General features: G+C 38.7%; 1 protein-coding gene across 1 annotated transcript in view; it reads left to right on the forward strand.

Moving 5' to 3' along the window:
• LOC107086851 (endothelin B receptor-like) overlaps window positions 1-8069 on the forward strand; it is a 14026-nt gene extending 5957 nt beyond the window's left edge. The window contains exons 4-8 of the mRNA XM_015378073.1: window positions 815-1019; window positions 1572-1721; window positions 2954-3087; window positions 3200-3308; window positions 5237-8069. Of these exons, the coding sequence (XP_015233559.1) occupies window positions 815-1019; window positions 1572-1721; window positions 2954-3087; window positions 3200-3308; window positions 5237-5371 (733 nt within the window). The 3' untranslated portion in view covers window positions 5372-8069. The remainder of the gene's footprint in view (window positions 1-814; window positions 1020-1571; window positions 1722-2953; window positions 3088-3199; window positions 3309-5236) is intronic.
• Window positions 8070-13239: the final 5170 nt, after the last annotated feature.

Consider the following 13239-nt stretch of genomic DNA (forward strand, 5'->3'; position numbering starts at 1 on the left):
TACTTTTACTCAAGTACGGAAAGTGAGTACTTTTGCCATCTCTGAGGAAGAGTAACTCAGGGGAGCTTCAGAGATATACAGCTTAGGAACCCCTATAACTTGTGCATCCTGAATAAATGGTCACTTTGCATGAATGGAAAGGAGAAAGAAATGAGTCAGCTTTTCTGTTTGCACCAAGTCATGTAGAAGAAACAAAATAGATGTGGAAGATGATGCTTTAGCTTTTAGCTAGGATAAGACATGTGCAAATGAACACACTATCCTGGCAGCGGAACATGGTGGTGGCAGTGTCATTTTGTGTGAATGTTGAGAGTTTTCTTGGCTTAAGAGCCTGAATGAAATGAAAACCTGATTGAACTTAAGACTGAAGAAGAGAGACTGCTGGTACAGAATGACATAGATCACAGTTTCTTCTGCTAGGATAGTCCCTAACCCCCCCCCCATCAAACTTTAAATGAGGAAATGTAGCAATATTTTTAAAGATGTGAAACTCACGGATGCTATCCAGTCTGACTGAGCTTGATCTAACTGTTCAAAGACTTGCAGCTGCAACCAGGTTTTTGTTATTCTTCATCCATGATGTAAAGTCCTTTCAGGAAACACTGAAATGTCTGTTTATCACATGACGTAATTTGGAATAGCTGATGGTGTTACATACATTATTAAGGTGTGACAGTGAAAGCGAACTGCTTTCATTCACATTTGGCATCTGCGTTAAATATGAGATCACATTATGAGTTTCCCTAGAGAATCAAGCTATTTATTTGCCTTAAATTTAATTTTTTTAAGGATTGCATATCGGTTTGATTTCCAGGTATCGTGCCGTGGCCTCCTGGAGTCGAATCAAAGGCATCGGAGTTCCAAAGTGGATGGCCATCGAGATTGCTCTCATCTGGATATTATCTATCATCTTTGCCGTGCCAGAGGCAATAGCCTTTGACATGATCACCATGACCTACAAAGGAGACCACCTTAGGATCTGTCTGCTGCACCCCATGCAGAAAACTGAATTTATGAAGGTGAAGCTGGACACGTCGACCTTCTGAGGCCTTTTTTGGTCTGACGCAGAAATGAGTGTGTTGACTCAGCTGTGCAGACAGCACACGTGCAGATGTGCAAATAATATGCAGAGAGACGAAGGCGCAGATGTGCATGCTGTGATAAAATATGGAAGCTTGCTTAATGTAGCAACACACAACAGGTAGAGCCACAGTATGACTCCTCTATGGGGTTAGAAAGAGGACATAGATTATGAAAACATACACCACAGATGCAAGATTGTTTTTTTTTTTTAGGGTTGAGAGCTTATTGGAATATAGGTCCCCTTTTTCCATCATTACCTAATTTAAAAACTTCTACTCCACTCAGTACTACTCATAAATCAATTTTAAAAAGAGATGTCATGAACAACTCCAAGCACACCCCTAAGTTCCTCCACTTGAGTGAAGGTCAGAAGGAGGCCATTCTCCAGTTAATATGCTTCTTATATGCTTGATCTTTATTACTTACTTACTTCTCCCACACAGATGTTTGAGCACAACCAAAACTGGTTCCTCTGTTCTTTTCTGCAGTTTTATAAATCAGCCAAGGACTGGTGGTTGTTCAGCACATATTTCTGCTTGCCGCTTGCCTGCACAGCCATTTTCTACACGCTGATGACCTGCGAGATGCTAAGGAAGAAGAACGGGGTGCAGATTGCCCTTAGCGACCACATTAAACAGGTCTGATAACTAAAATCAGTTTCAGATATATAAGTGTGTAAAATCTGACAGGATCTACTGTCAAGGTTGGTGGATATCGTTGTGGACCGAAATGCAGAGCTAAGGAGGCAGAGCTGATTTCTTCCGCCACATTAAGTGCCATCCCAAACCACGTAGTGGGTACGGCCAGTGGAACGTTAAGTCCTTAAATAGCAAGTCTGCATCAGTTGCAGGCTCTCTGGAATTCAGCAGCAGGTGTAACAGCGGCCTGGTGGCGAAGGAAACACCTGTAAATTCTCTGGTTTACTGCATCTTCATCACAATGACAGAAAATCACAAGTTAGTTATATTAAAAAAATGTAATTATTTCCAAAATGGAAGGTCCTCTTTAAAATAGCTTTATTTTTATTTTTGATGTTATCTTAACCTGCACCACAGAGCTACAGCCACACACATTGGGCATCGTCGTGTTGCCATAACAACGGCTGCTTTCCTTTTCCGTTGGAGGGAAGAAGCCATCCCATTCTCGTTTACACCCCCCTACCTTTAATCAAGGCCTCCATAGCAGCGAGTGAGACTTCATTGGGAGTGACACTTAATAGTTAAGGGTTAGTGGTTAGGGGGAGGTTTGGGATTCAGTCAGATACAATAGGAGGACTAATTAGCTGATAGGGAGCAGGTGTAGACAGAAACAACTGCAAGGAGCTACAGGGAAAAGGAAAGGGCACTTGGGGCAAAAAACAATAACCAGAGGAAACATCAGGAACTAAAGGTAACTAGAAAACACTTAAATGATGCTAAAGGAGAGAAAGGATTAATGACTAAAACATAGGAAATGGCCAGAGGGGAAAAAGACAGGATAAGATGGAAAACATGACCTAAGGATAAATAACAGAAGCTAGACCAGGGAACAAACAATACCAGTTATGTAGAAAAGAGATAACAGGAACAGCAAAACAAAGAATTTTAAAAAAGGATCTAAAATAGACAACAACAAAGAGCAAAAAAAAAAGCATACTTGAGAACCCAAAAGTAAAAACTTAAACAAAAAAAAAAAAAAAGATCATATAATCAGACTTAATTTGATCAAACCCTTAAGAATGCATCAAAATATTGTTGTTTTTTTTGTATATCCAGCAAAATTCTTGAAAAGTAACTTGATCTGAAAGAGGAATATCTATGTAAATATCTAGAACTCCATAGAGGTAGAGTTATTTCCACACCTTATAATGATTGTGTGTTTTTGGAATCAGCGGAGGGAGGTGGCCAAGACGGTGTTTTGTCTGGTCCTGGTGTTCGCTCTGTGCTGGCTCCCTCTGCACCTCAGCCGTATCCTGAAGCTCACCATCTACGACGAGAAGGACCCGAACCGCTGCGAGCTGCTCAGGTATGGCAGAAGGGAATACATGCGCCATCAATTATGATTTGCAGAATAGCAAAACACAATCAAACAATCAAATGTTTTTTTTGGCCTTTTTTCCTTTTTTTTATCTTTACAGTTTCTTTTTGGTGCTGGACTACATTGGCATCAACATGGCTTCCATCAACTCTTGTATTAACCCCATTGCTCTCTACATGGTCAGCAAACGCTTTAAGAACTGCTTCAGGGTAAGTCTTGTCTCTAAAACAACAGGGTTTTGTTTTTAGCTTTGTTTTAGATTTTCTTGCAGCAGAGCTGATATCAAACAGCAGTGAGGGTTAGAGGGACTTATGATAGTCCGTTGGAGCTTCTTTCTACCAATTTTCCACATCTACAGACTGATATAACTGACTCTTCCTTTTCCCTCAACAGATTATTTGTAGGATTGTGGGATTGTTCCTAGGCTGTTCCATTATATATTTATTTAATCAAAACTTTGGCTTTATGTTTCAGATGTTTAGCTTCCCTTCTTTAGCTTGCTTGAATTGAGCTCCTGCTAATATCCCTCCAAATACTTTTGATTATAATCATAGACTGGGCTAGCTGAAATGTATATTTTATCTTTTCATTGGGATGTTGCGATGATCTGCTCTCTCTGTCTGAGCTCTATAGGAGGGTGGGGCAGCTGCTGAATCTGCCCAGCTTCTGCTTATTTTTCCGTGGTCTCTTTCTCTGACCTCCCACTGTGTTTGCCTCTGCTGTACGGGTGATAAATTGTGATGTCTGGATAACATATAAATATTAACGGTTATAGTATAATTTACTTTCAATATTGTTTATGCTTATGCCATATTTGGTTCAAGCAGTAACAGTTGTACTACACAGTTTATGTTGAGTTATCATTCACATTTTAGGATGTTTCCATCTCAGCATGAAGGTTGATAATGGGTTGCTTAAAGGTATCATGGAGGATTTTCTCAAATTTGAGAAAAGACCCTTTCTACTTCAAAAAAAAAAAATACAAATGCACAACCCTGTACCCGCTAATGAGAGGGAACACCTATTGAACGGGTGCAAGAGCATGCACGAGCCTTGTGCACGCTCAGTTTAAAAGTTTCTGTTTGCATCGCTCATACAAGCTTACTTTTCAAAAGACTTGCCACCGGTAAGTGAAAAATGGGGACGAGCACGTAGGACGGCTTACATAAACATATCACCAGAATGACTGACAATTAGGAGAACCACTTATTTTGATGATCCACCCGGAAACAGAACATCCTCTACTATACCTGTAAGGTTTTTGCTTTTTTTTATGAAATATTACATACATAGATACATGCATGCATGTGCACAGATAGAGAGTCAGACAGAGAGATAGAAAGACTTGTCATGACGTCAGACAAGCAAATCTAGGATGTTGAAGCTATCTGTTGACCAACTGGTTAACTTTGGTCCTAATTTGACTATCTATCTCTTCTTTCTCGTTTGTTCTGTCTCCTGCATTATTTTTCCGCCAATTTGCATGTGCTGTTTCATCACCTTTTCTCAACAACAGCCTTTATCTTCCCACTGTTTCACATAGGCCAGAATTTGTGAGGTGCATACTTTCAATCCTGATCTGTGGAGTAACTCTGGCCATCTTGACTGGCATTTTGGAGACGGAAATGTTGGTCCATCTTCCTTCCATGTTTAAATGATGGGTTGAACAGAGCTCTGTGGGATCTTTGAAAGTTGGGATTATTTTTTCCATTTTCACTTTGCTCTAAATTCTCCACCACTTCATACACTGACCGATTCAATGCGATCATTGGTCTTCTTGATGCTGTTTTTTCACTAGTGTTCTTTTTACAACAAAAAAAAAAATCCGGCACCGTTCACTCTGGGTTTACTTAGTAGGAAGTTGGTTGTGCTGGATTTAATTTCACAGTATTTAAGCTTTATGCCTTATTTCACAATTTAGCACTGTTTTGTTTTGGTCTGTCACATACTGCAATACCTTGACGTTTTCTAATGTGGAGAAATTTCAACAAGTCAAAGGGCTGCATATACTGTTTTATATATAGAACATTTTTTAGGTGTTTCCTTAATCAAAATACAAAAGTTATACTCTTCAAGAAAAAAAATACAAAAAATGTATTTCTCTTTTTTTCATGAGCATCCCCTTCTTCTGTTTTAGTCCTGCCTGTGCTGCTGGTGCCTACCTGCCGAAATGCTGATGGACGAAAAGCAGTCATGCATGAAGCTCAAAGTCAGTGACCGAGCCTCAGACCAGAGCCACTCCCGCATCACCAACAAGTCCAGCACGGCCTGAAAAGGCACACACCTAGAGGTGGGACTAGAGGTGGTGCAAGGAGAAAAATAAACAAAAGAAATGAAGCAGAGAGAAAAGAAAAAAAGGAATCGATGTACGACTGAGTGAAACAAGCCCCATTCTTTTCTCATGAAGTGGTCCAGATGTGCCTTTTGGAAATCAGCTTAAACAGAAACTTATACACCTTCTTAAACCAAAGAAAGATGTGAGTTTATATTTTATTTTCTTAAAGGCTAGAACCATGTAAATATGAACAAATCTTAAAAAGATAATTGTAGAGTGTTGCTTTAAAAGGGGTTACGGCTCAGTTAGCTGAAAGAGCAAATCAGACTCACTCTATGGATTAAGGTTGTAACTTTAAAACAAAGAATCTCTCATTCTATAGACGGTTGTGTGTATGTAGCCGACACACGATCATGAAAGGTTCTCCAGTGGCTCTAAGGCTGCACTTGTTTGTATAATGTATATTCAAATGAACGAATGTATGTCAGTCCTTCTGCATACTTTGCATACTCGTCACTGGGGGTGTAACGAGATCACAGCAGGAGCTCTTGCAAAATTGAAATGCTGCAATATTTTTTGTCAGAATGATGTCTGTCTTGCTCTGCAGCATCTAGCTGCTGTTTGTATCAGATTTTTGTTTGGTTATGTAAGCATGAACTATTCCTATCTGCTTAAGACATCAAGATAAGAGCTTTTAAACTAACCTTTTTTAGATTTTACTCTTATTTTTGAAAGAGCAAAGGACTCCTTGTGTTTTGTTTACAGTCAACAGATACATGCCATTAACACATTTGGCTACATTGGTACTGAATAAGCAAAGAAGACTCTAAACAAGCTATTTCAAGTTGCTGTCAGGTTTTTAAAGAAAGCAAAAAGTATACATTTACAGCATTTACAGCAGTGGGAGAGAGCAAGACTTTCAGCAAATAACAAGAAGGCTGAACATATTGCATATTCTTTAACTTTCATTCTGTTAGTCATGAAACATGCTGGATTTGGAGAAAATGTCTGTAGTCTTTTTTAATTGTCAGTCTTAGTGTAATGAATACACCCAGAGACTAATGTTTGGCTAATGCTAGCAAAACTAAATGCTCCAGTTGCTAGTGTAACAATTTGAAACTGCTATTATTTTGGCTTTTCTTTAAAAAAAAAAAAAAAAAAATTAAAAGGAACTCCCTTCTGATACACATTTACTATGATTAATAAATAATTACTGCTTATTGAAGAATGATGAGGGGAAAAACACGGAATTTAGCTCTTGTGTTGTCTTATTTTGGAGGTGAAACTGAAAATTGGCTAAACTGGTGAGAGGATTGCAGAACTTAAAACCATTTTCTTTCAGAGCTCACTTTCGGCACTGAACTAAAGGGATTTTTTTTCACTCCTAAATATAAAATAAGATGACTAATCAAACCTGAAATAAAAGGTTTTGCCCTAAAAAGAGTTTTTTTTAAAAGGTTTTTAAATATATAAAAACATTATAGGGTCTTTTTTATCAGTATTATATTGACTTTGGAAGCACCAAACACAAACATTGCACACCTTACTAAATACAGAGAGGTTAATGTATTCTGAATCATTTCAGAAAGGTTTATAGATGCTGTGTTGCTGAAATGCCCTGAATCAGAACCGATCAATGAACACCAGATTTAAATAATTATATCAATAATTCAGAATCAAACAGGTTGGAAACATTGTGCTGTGTCACTCGCTGAAGGGGATTCTGCATTGTAAAATTATACTGACATGTGTGTTTGAGAAACACTCTGAGAATCAAGAACTGAAATTTCTTATTTTCTCCAAGTGTATAAATCATCCAGAAAATAAAAGCATTTTAGGGATGTAACCTCCTTAATATAAATCTTAAAACATTACTTATTCTAATGACTTTCAGGCTGGTTTCAATGCTGTGCCACAATGTGAGGAGTTATGATTCGTTACCACAGCCACAAAAGATTTGTCCATAAGTGGCAGCAGCAAACCAACACCTCAAAGGGTGAAACATGACCTTGACCCAAAAATGCATCATATAACTACTTTTTTCCCCAGATTAATTCTGCATTCTTGGTTTTAAAGAGGGGTAAAGATCTTGTCTTTTTGTTTTTCTTTGGTCTCACGAGTTGAACGTATCGCTACACCCCTACACTGATGCTTTAAACATGTGCATTGTCTCACCAGTTCTTAAACTACTGATGTTATGTTATTGTGTACAGTTATTGGGCTGCTGATGTGGCTCTAATTGCTCCATGGCTGATCTTACTTCCTGTTATCCTAATCTGACTGATTACCTTAGCCGGTATGCAGTGCTTTAACTGTTTTTCTTCCAACACAGACAAATAAAGAGAAAAACACAGTTACAAAAGTGAAAATGTGTTGAGTGCTTTTACTCAATATGTGATGGGATGGGTGATGATAATCGGTTAAATCATAGCAGTGAAAGTTATATTTGTCTGTCACTGTCCCTGACTGCATTGTGTACAGATGCTGTTGTGTGTTTGTGGCTGTTCCTGTGTTAATGGTTGAGGTTTTGTGCTTGTTAGCTTGACTAAAATGTGACAGCAGGCAGCATCATGTGATGGTGGACGGCAGCACAGAACATTACTGTGATCTTTCCCATTTCTTTTTTTTCTTATTTTTTCTGACTTTAAATCTCACACACACACACACAGCGCGAGTTCTGACATGGAATCCCGCTCCAAGCTAACCAGTGTCACGCATGTCACATTAACTGTCAAAGAAGCTCTCTGTCCTGTGATCTCTCACCACCCCTCATCTTATTTCTTCATCCACCGTCCTCGCCTTCACCCAGCCTTCTCTCTTTTTTGCTTTTTTCTTCTCTCTGTTTTCTTTCTCCCTGCATTCCTGCCTCAGCCCCTCCTGTAACCCCTCCATCTCTCTCCCTCTTTCAGCTGCTTTTCTTCCAGCATGCCTTCAATTATGATGCTGTGGTTCCACGTTAAATCAAACCCACCGGTGCTCTAAGCAGGTCTAATTGAACCAAATCACATTCAGTACATTCCTCTCTGAGTCCTTTCTTTTCTTTGCTTCATGCAGGGGCTAGAATAACATATCTAGCTCCGGTTAATATAGTTTTTCTTGATATTTAATGAATCCTCTGCAAGAATAAAAAAAAACTGGTCCAAAAAGTGGAGAGTCATCCAGGTAGGTCTGCGTATAAATAAGGCTTAATGTGTATTTTATCAAATAAATTCAAGCAGGATGTGGTAACACTTTATACTCAGCTTTATACTGTTTTAAAGTGATTACTTTATCATCACTTCAACTTATAGCACATTTATTTGGATTTCATGGAATAGAGAAAAGGTGAGTAAAGTAAGTAAAATAAGTAGTGCATATCCTAGATTGTGCCCAATTCACATTACAAACTCTAAAAGAAACACAGATCAACCAACTACCAACTTGGATTTTATTTATTTCAGTATAATTTCGGTTCTGTTAAGGTCTCAGAGGTTTCTAAGAGAACATTGGAGAGCAAACAGCTCCTAAGAAAGAGGAAAATGCCACAGAGAAAGATATGGAGAGAGTTCACATAGAGTTAGGTTAGACAGCAACTTCCTGAATTTAAAAATGCGAATAATAAAGGTTAAAAAAAAAAATGGAAGCTTTCCACAATTGTATGGAATAGTGGCAAAAAGAACACCACTGTTGACAGAAGAACTCTTAACTGAACTGAAACATGGTGTAGGGGGGATCATGCTATGGGAAAACTTTTCTTTATCATTGAAAAGGAAACTGCAGATTTCTGAGGAAGATGGACAAAATAAGCTCAAGGCACCATTTCAGGGGGCAGTCATACTTGGAATTTTTTTAATTCAGACAAAAAGCAAAATTTAGAGGTAACTTTTGAAAAAGAAAAAAGAAAATGTGAATTAGACGTGTTTGCATCCATTCAAACAAATTAAAAAGGTGATGCAAATCATAATGTAATCATATGTTGACATTGCATTTGTCTGTAATAAACAGGAAGTAGATATAGCATGCTAGATCAGTGATGGAACCAGGTTTTAATGAATGTGTTGCATTTTACTTAACTTACTTGACATTATGACAGCTAGAGTTAGCGAAGGTTCCTGCCATCTGAAGACATCGAAAGAGATGGTGTGATTCTAATGCTGCATTTAGGACCCAGCCGCAGCAGAAACAGCTGTTCAGTCATACAATAAATATTTCCTATGTCAGAACTTTTTAGAAAAAAACTCTTTCCCCTTTCATCAAAAACCACTTCAAGCGAGCACAAAAACTTTTTGCAAAATTTGTTAATTGGAATTTTCGTTTTTCTAATGCTATACTTCAAAATGCACAATAAGTTTGATTAGAAATGTCTATATTTAAAGCGGTGTTAAGGTGCAAATACTAAGTCAAAATAGCTTTTATCTCCTCTGACTGTAAAGCTTTTTTCTTGAAGGCATTCAGTTTGTCCATGGCCAGCTTTTAATTTTATTAAAGCATGAATCAGAGTTTTTAGTATTACTTGCAGGCTATCATGTAACACATATAGCATTTATCTTGTCAGAAAATAAGCAGTAAGAACACTTTAAATCTGCCATTTTACCAGTAGAGTTACATAAACCTGAGCTAAAGAAATAAGTAGGCTTATATGGGTCTTTTTCAGCAGACCATCAAAGCATAATCGCTATAGAGTTGCATTACAGATTTAGGCGAAACAAAATTACAGATTCTCATCTTTATTTTTAATAATAACACCACACTGCTGTAGGTAAATGAAAGCAAAATGTAAAGAACGAATAAGAACAAGAAAAAACATCCAAAAGTGCTCAAAGGTTTCATTATTACATTTAACTATATATAATTTTGTTATTTGATACCTTTTTGACATTTCTTCTTTTTTTTTTTTAAGCAATGAAGTAGAGATTCTTCAAAGCTTGGCATTAGCGTTTGGAAGCAGCTCCTGGTTTGGAGGGCTCTCAGCTCAGAGAAACGCGCCACATGAGGCACAAGGAGCTTCCAAAGCATTGCTCCTCATACTGGTGAACTGCCAAAGGCTTTTTTTGTCTCTATTAGCATTGAAAACCAAGATACTGAGCTAACGACAAACAAACAACTGGAAAAAGGTGGTAGCTGACTGCTGCAGTTTAACCCATTTACTAAGGCCTCATTCTTAAGGTTACCAATCTGTATTTGGATCGTTCCGTCTTTCTTATTTTAATTATATGTCTTCAGGGCTATTTTTCAACTTTCTACCAGCTCATAAGAATTATTTGTGCAAAATCCTGTCATGATCTGGCCTGTTTGCTCTCCCTTAATTAGTCATTCCTTTCACCTGTCATTTTCCCTCCCTGCCTCAATTATGATTTATTCCTCTCTCCTGTTTCCTCTTGGTTATATTCAGTTCAGCCTGAGCATTCAGTGCCAGATCATTACTTGTCTTTTTTTTAGTCTGTCGGTTCAGTTTTTGCCTTGGTTCCTGCCCTGGATCCTGGCAGCCAGTGGAAAGAGGGTTTTAGTGTTTGTCTCATCTCCTAATCGTCCACTGTTCCTCCCCAGTGGAGCCCAATGGGTTTTTTGGCTCTATATGTGGGGAGGTTCAGTTTTTATTCCAGTAAGCCTGGCTCTAGGGAGGAGACCAGTTTAAAGTCCTGCATCAAGTTCTGGTTCCAGGTCCCGTCTTGGCTACCCTCTTCCGCTGAGCCTGCTCATCTGCACCGGATCCTGTCTGCTGCTGTGCGTGACCACCTAGTCATGCTTCTGGTCCCAGTTTGAACTTTCTTACTGACTGTCTCTCCTTGAATACTGGGTCCATCTGTCCTCGGTTCCTGACACATCCACCGTCTCACAGCAGAGTTTCTTAACCCATGTAATGTTATTTTCTCTATAGCATGCTGTTTCAAAATACAGCAACATCTCTATGTGTTATTGTGTTTTTTCTTCACAGATTTACATTGTTGCGGCACTTGAATTGATTGAAAACACTGAATCCAGTGGGGGAGCCGAACTGCTCCCTCCATCCATCTAAACGCACGGCAGCAAAAAGAGCTGTAAATTTGGGAACAAAGGAAAACTGTCATGCTCTGTCTCCGAGGATTTTTGCTCTGAGGATGTTAAAAAAAAAAAAAAAAGAGCTTTGTAAATGTGTCAAGTAGCCAACTGTTAAAGAAATAACCCCAAAAGCAAAAGAACTCATGGAGACTGTAGAGATCCAGCTTGTTCAGAACGCCTCAGCAGAAAAATAAACGTCTTACACAAACAGTAGACGCAGCATATTTCTGCATCCAATACACACAAACGGCTGGAGACACATGGTTAGAAACAGCATGTCCTCTACTCCGGGTCTTGCTTTTGGGGTTGGGGTGGTAAGTTAAGCCAATCTGAACCTTTTTTCTCTCTCTCCATGCTTTCCCCTTTATCCCATGTTTTGTATTTTGGTGCCTTTTGGCGGCTTCCAGCAAACTGCATCCAGAAACCATTATATGTATTTAAACATAATAGACAACATTTTCCAAAAGTTCAAAAGGTGACAGCTCTTCAGTCGGCACTGCTAACACTTATAATTCTTTAAAGTAAATTAAGGATCCTAGATATTCACATATTTTCTTTAGATCACATCTAAGTAAAAACTGAGTCTGACAGACGTGTAATGATTTAAAGTGCGGGCAGAGCGCTTGATATTAGTCGATTGCATCTGAGTTCAAGAGTATCTGGATTGATAACAGAGAGAAGAGAAGCCGTAGTCTGGCACATCATCTGCAAACATTTGAAAAGAACAAAGGAAAATGTTCTTTTTTTATTAGAGGGAATGTTTGTGTGTGTGTGTGTGGAGCCATGAAAATAACTTCAAGGGCAAAAAAAAAAAAAAAAACTGAAAACACACACACTAAGGTGTGGAGCTGCTGTCAAGTGTGCATGCACAGAAACCAGCTTAAACCTTCTTTGCTTCAAAGACCTGTTTATGATCACCCACCGCTGATTTTCACACTACAACGAAGGCTTAATAAATGACACAAAAATGCAGCTCATCACTCACTTCCACAGATACACAAATGCTGCACACTTGCATTGAGAACACACTCTCACAGGAGGTGAGCAGACGCGACGAGCAGGAGGAATTCATCAGCCCGACGTTGCATGGACTCTGGAGGATTTCTTCCATCCGTCTCCTCCCCACATCTGCATCCAGGGTGGGGGTGACGGGAAAATTTGTGTCTCGGTCCCTCCCTGTTAACACACTTGGCCTTTATTGCTTGTCTGAACAATAGGATGACAAATCCGTGGAGGCAAGAGTACAAGATAAAGAGTCATTTAGAAGCCAGAAGCATACATATGGAGACTATTTGCATTTCTAAAAGATCCTGCAAAACATGTACTGTATGAGTTCTTACTATAACCTTTACCACCTTTATCCTAAAAGAAAACGGTCTAAATGCAAAATTAATTTCTATCCCCCAATTAAAGTGTTCTTTTTTTTTTTTTTACATTTTACCAGACAGATTGTCCAGTTTTTCATCTAATTTAACACCAGCTGATTTCATCGGGGTTGAAGGACACTTCTGGTTCATTTTATTTCATTACATTTTTAATCCAACTACTATACAGCTGATTTTAGGGTACATATTGATGCAATGGTTTAAGCCGCCAGGGGTCTTTAATGTTTTCCAGGCCAAGGACCCCCAAACTGATGGCGAGATGGAGCGGGGACCCCCTAAATATGTATAGTGTATGAAATTGTGTTATATCAAACTGGTCCTATAGTCACTCTATTACAGATGGAGTCATGTAACTAAAGTAATTTCACCCTGGGAATATTAAAGTACTTCTGATTCTGATTTCTGGTTGATGGGACAGGTGTGAATGAAACGGTGCTCAACTTGAAAGAGCTCCTGTGTGTC

The sequence above is a fragment of the Cyprinodon variegatus genome, unplaced genomic scaffold (genome assembly GCF_000732505.1).
Source record: "Cyprinodon variegatus isolate N-32 unplaced genomic scaffold, C_variegatus-1.0 Scaffold163, whole genome shotgun sequence".
Lineage (NCBI taxonomy): Eukaryota > Metazoa > Chordata > Actinopteri > Cyprinodontiformes > Cyprinodontidae > Cyprinodon > Cyprinodon variegatus.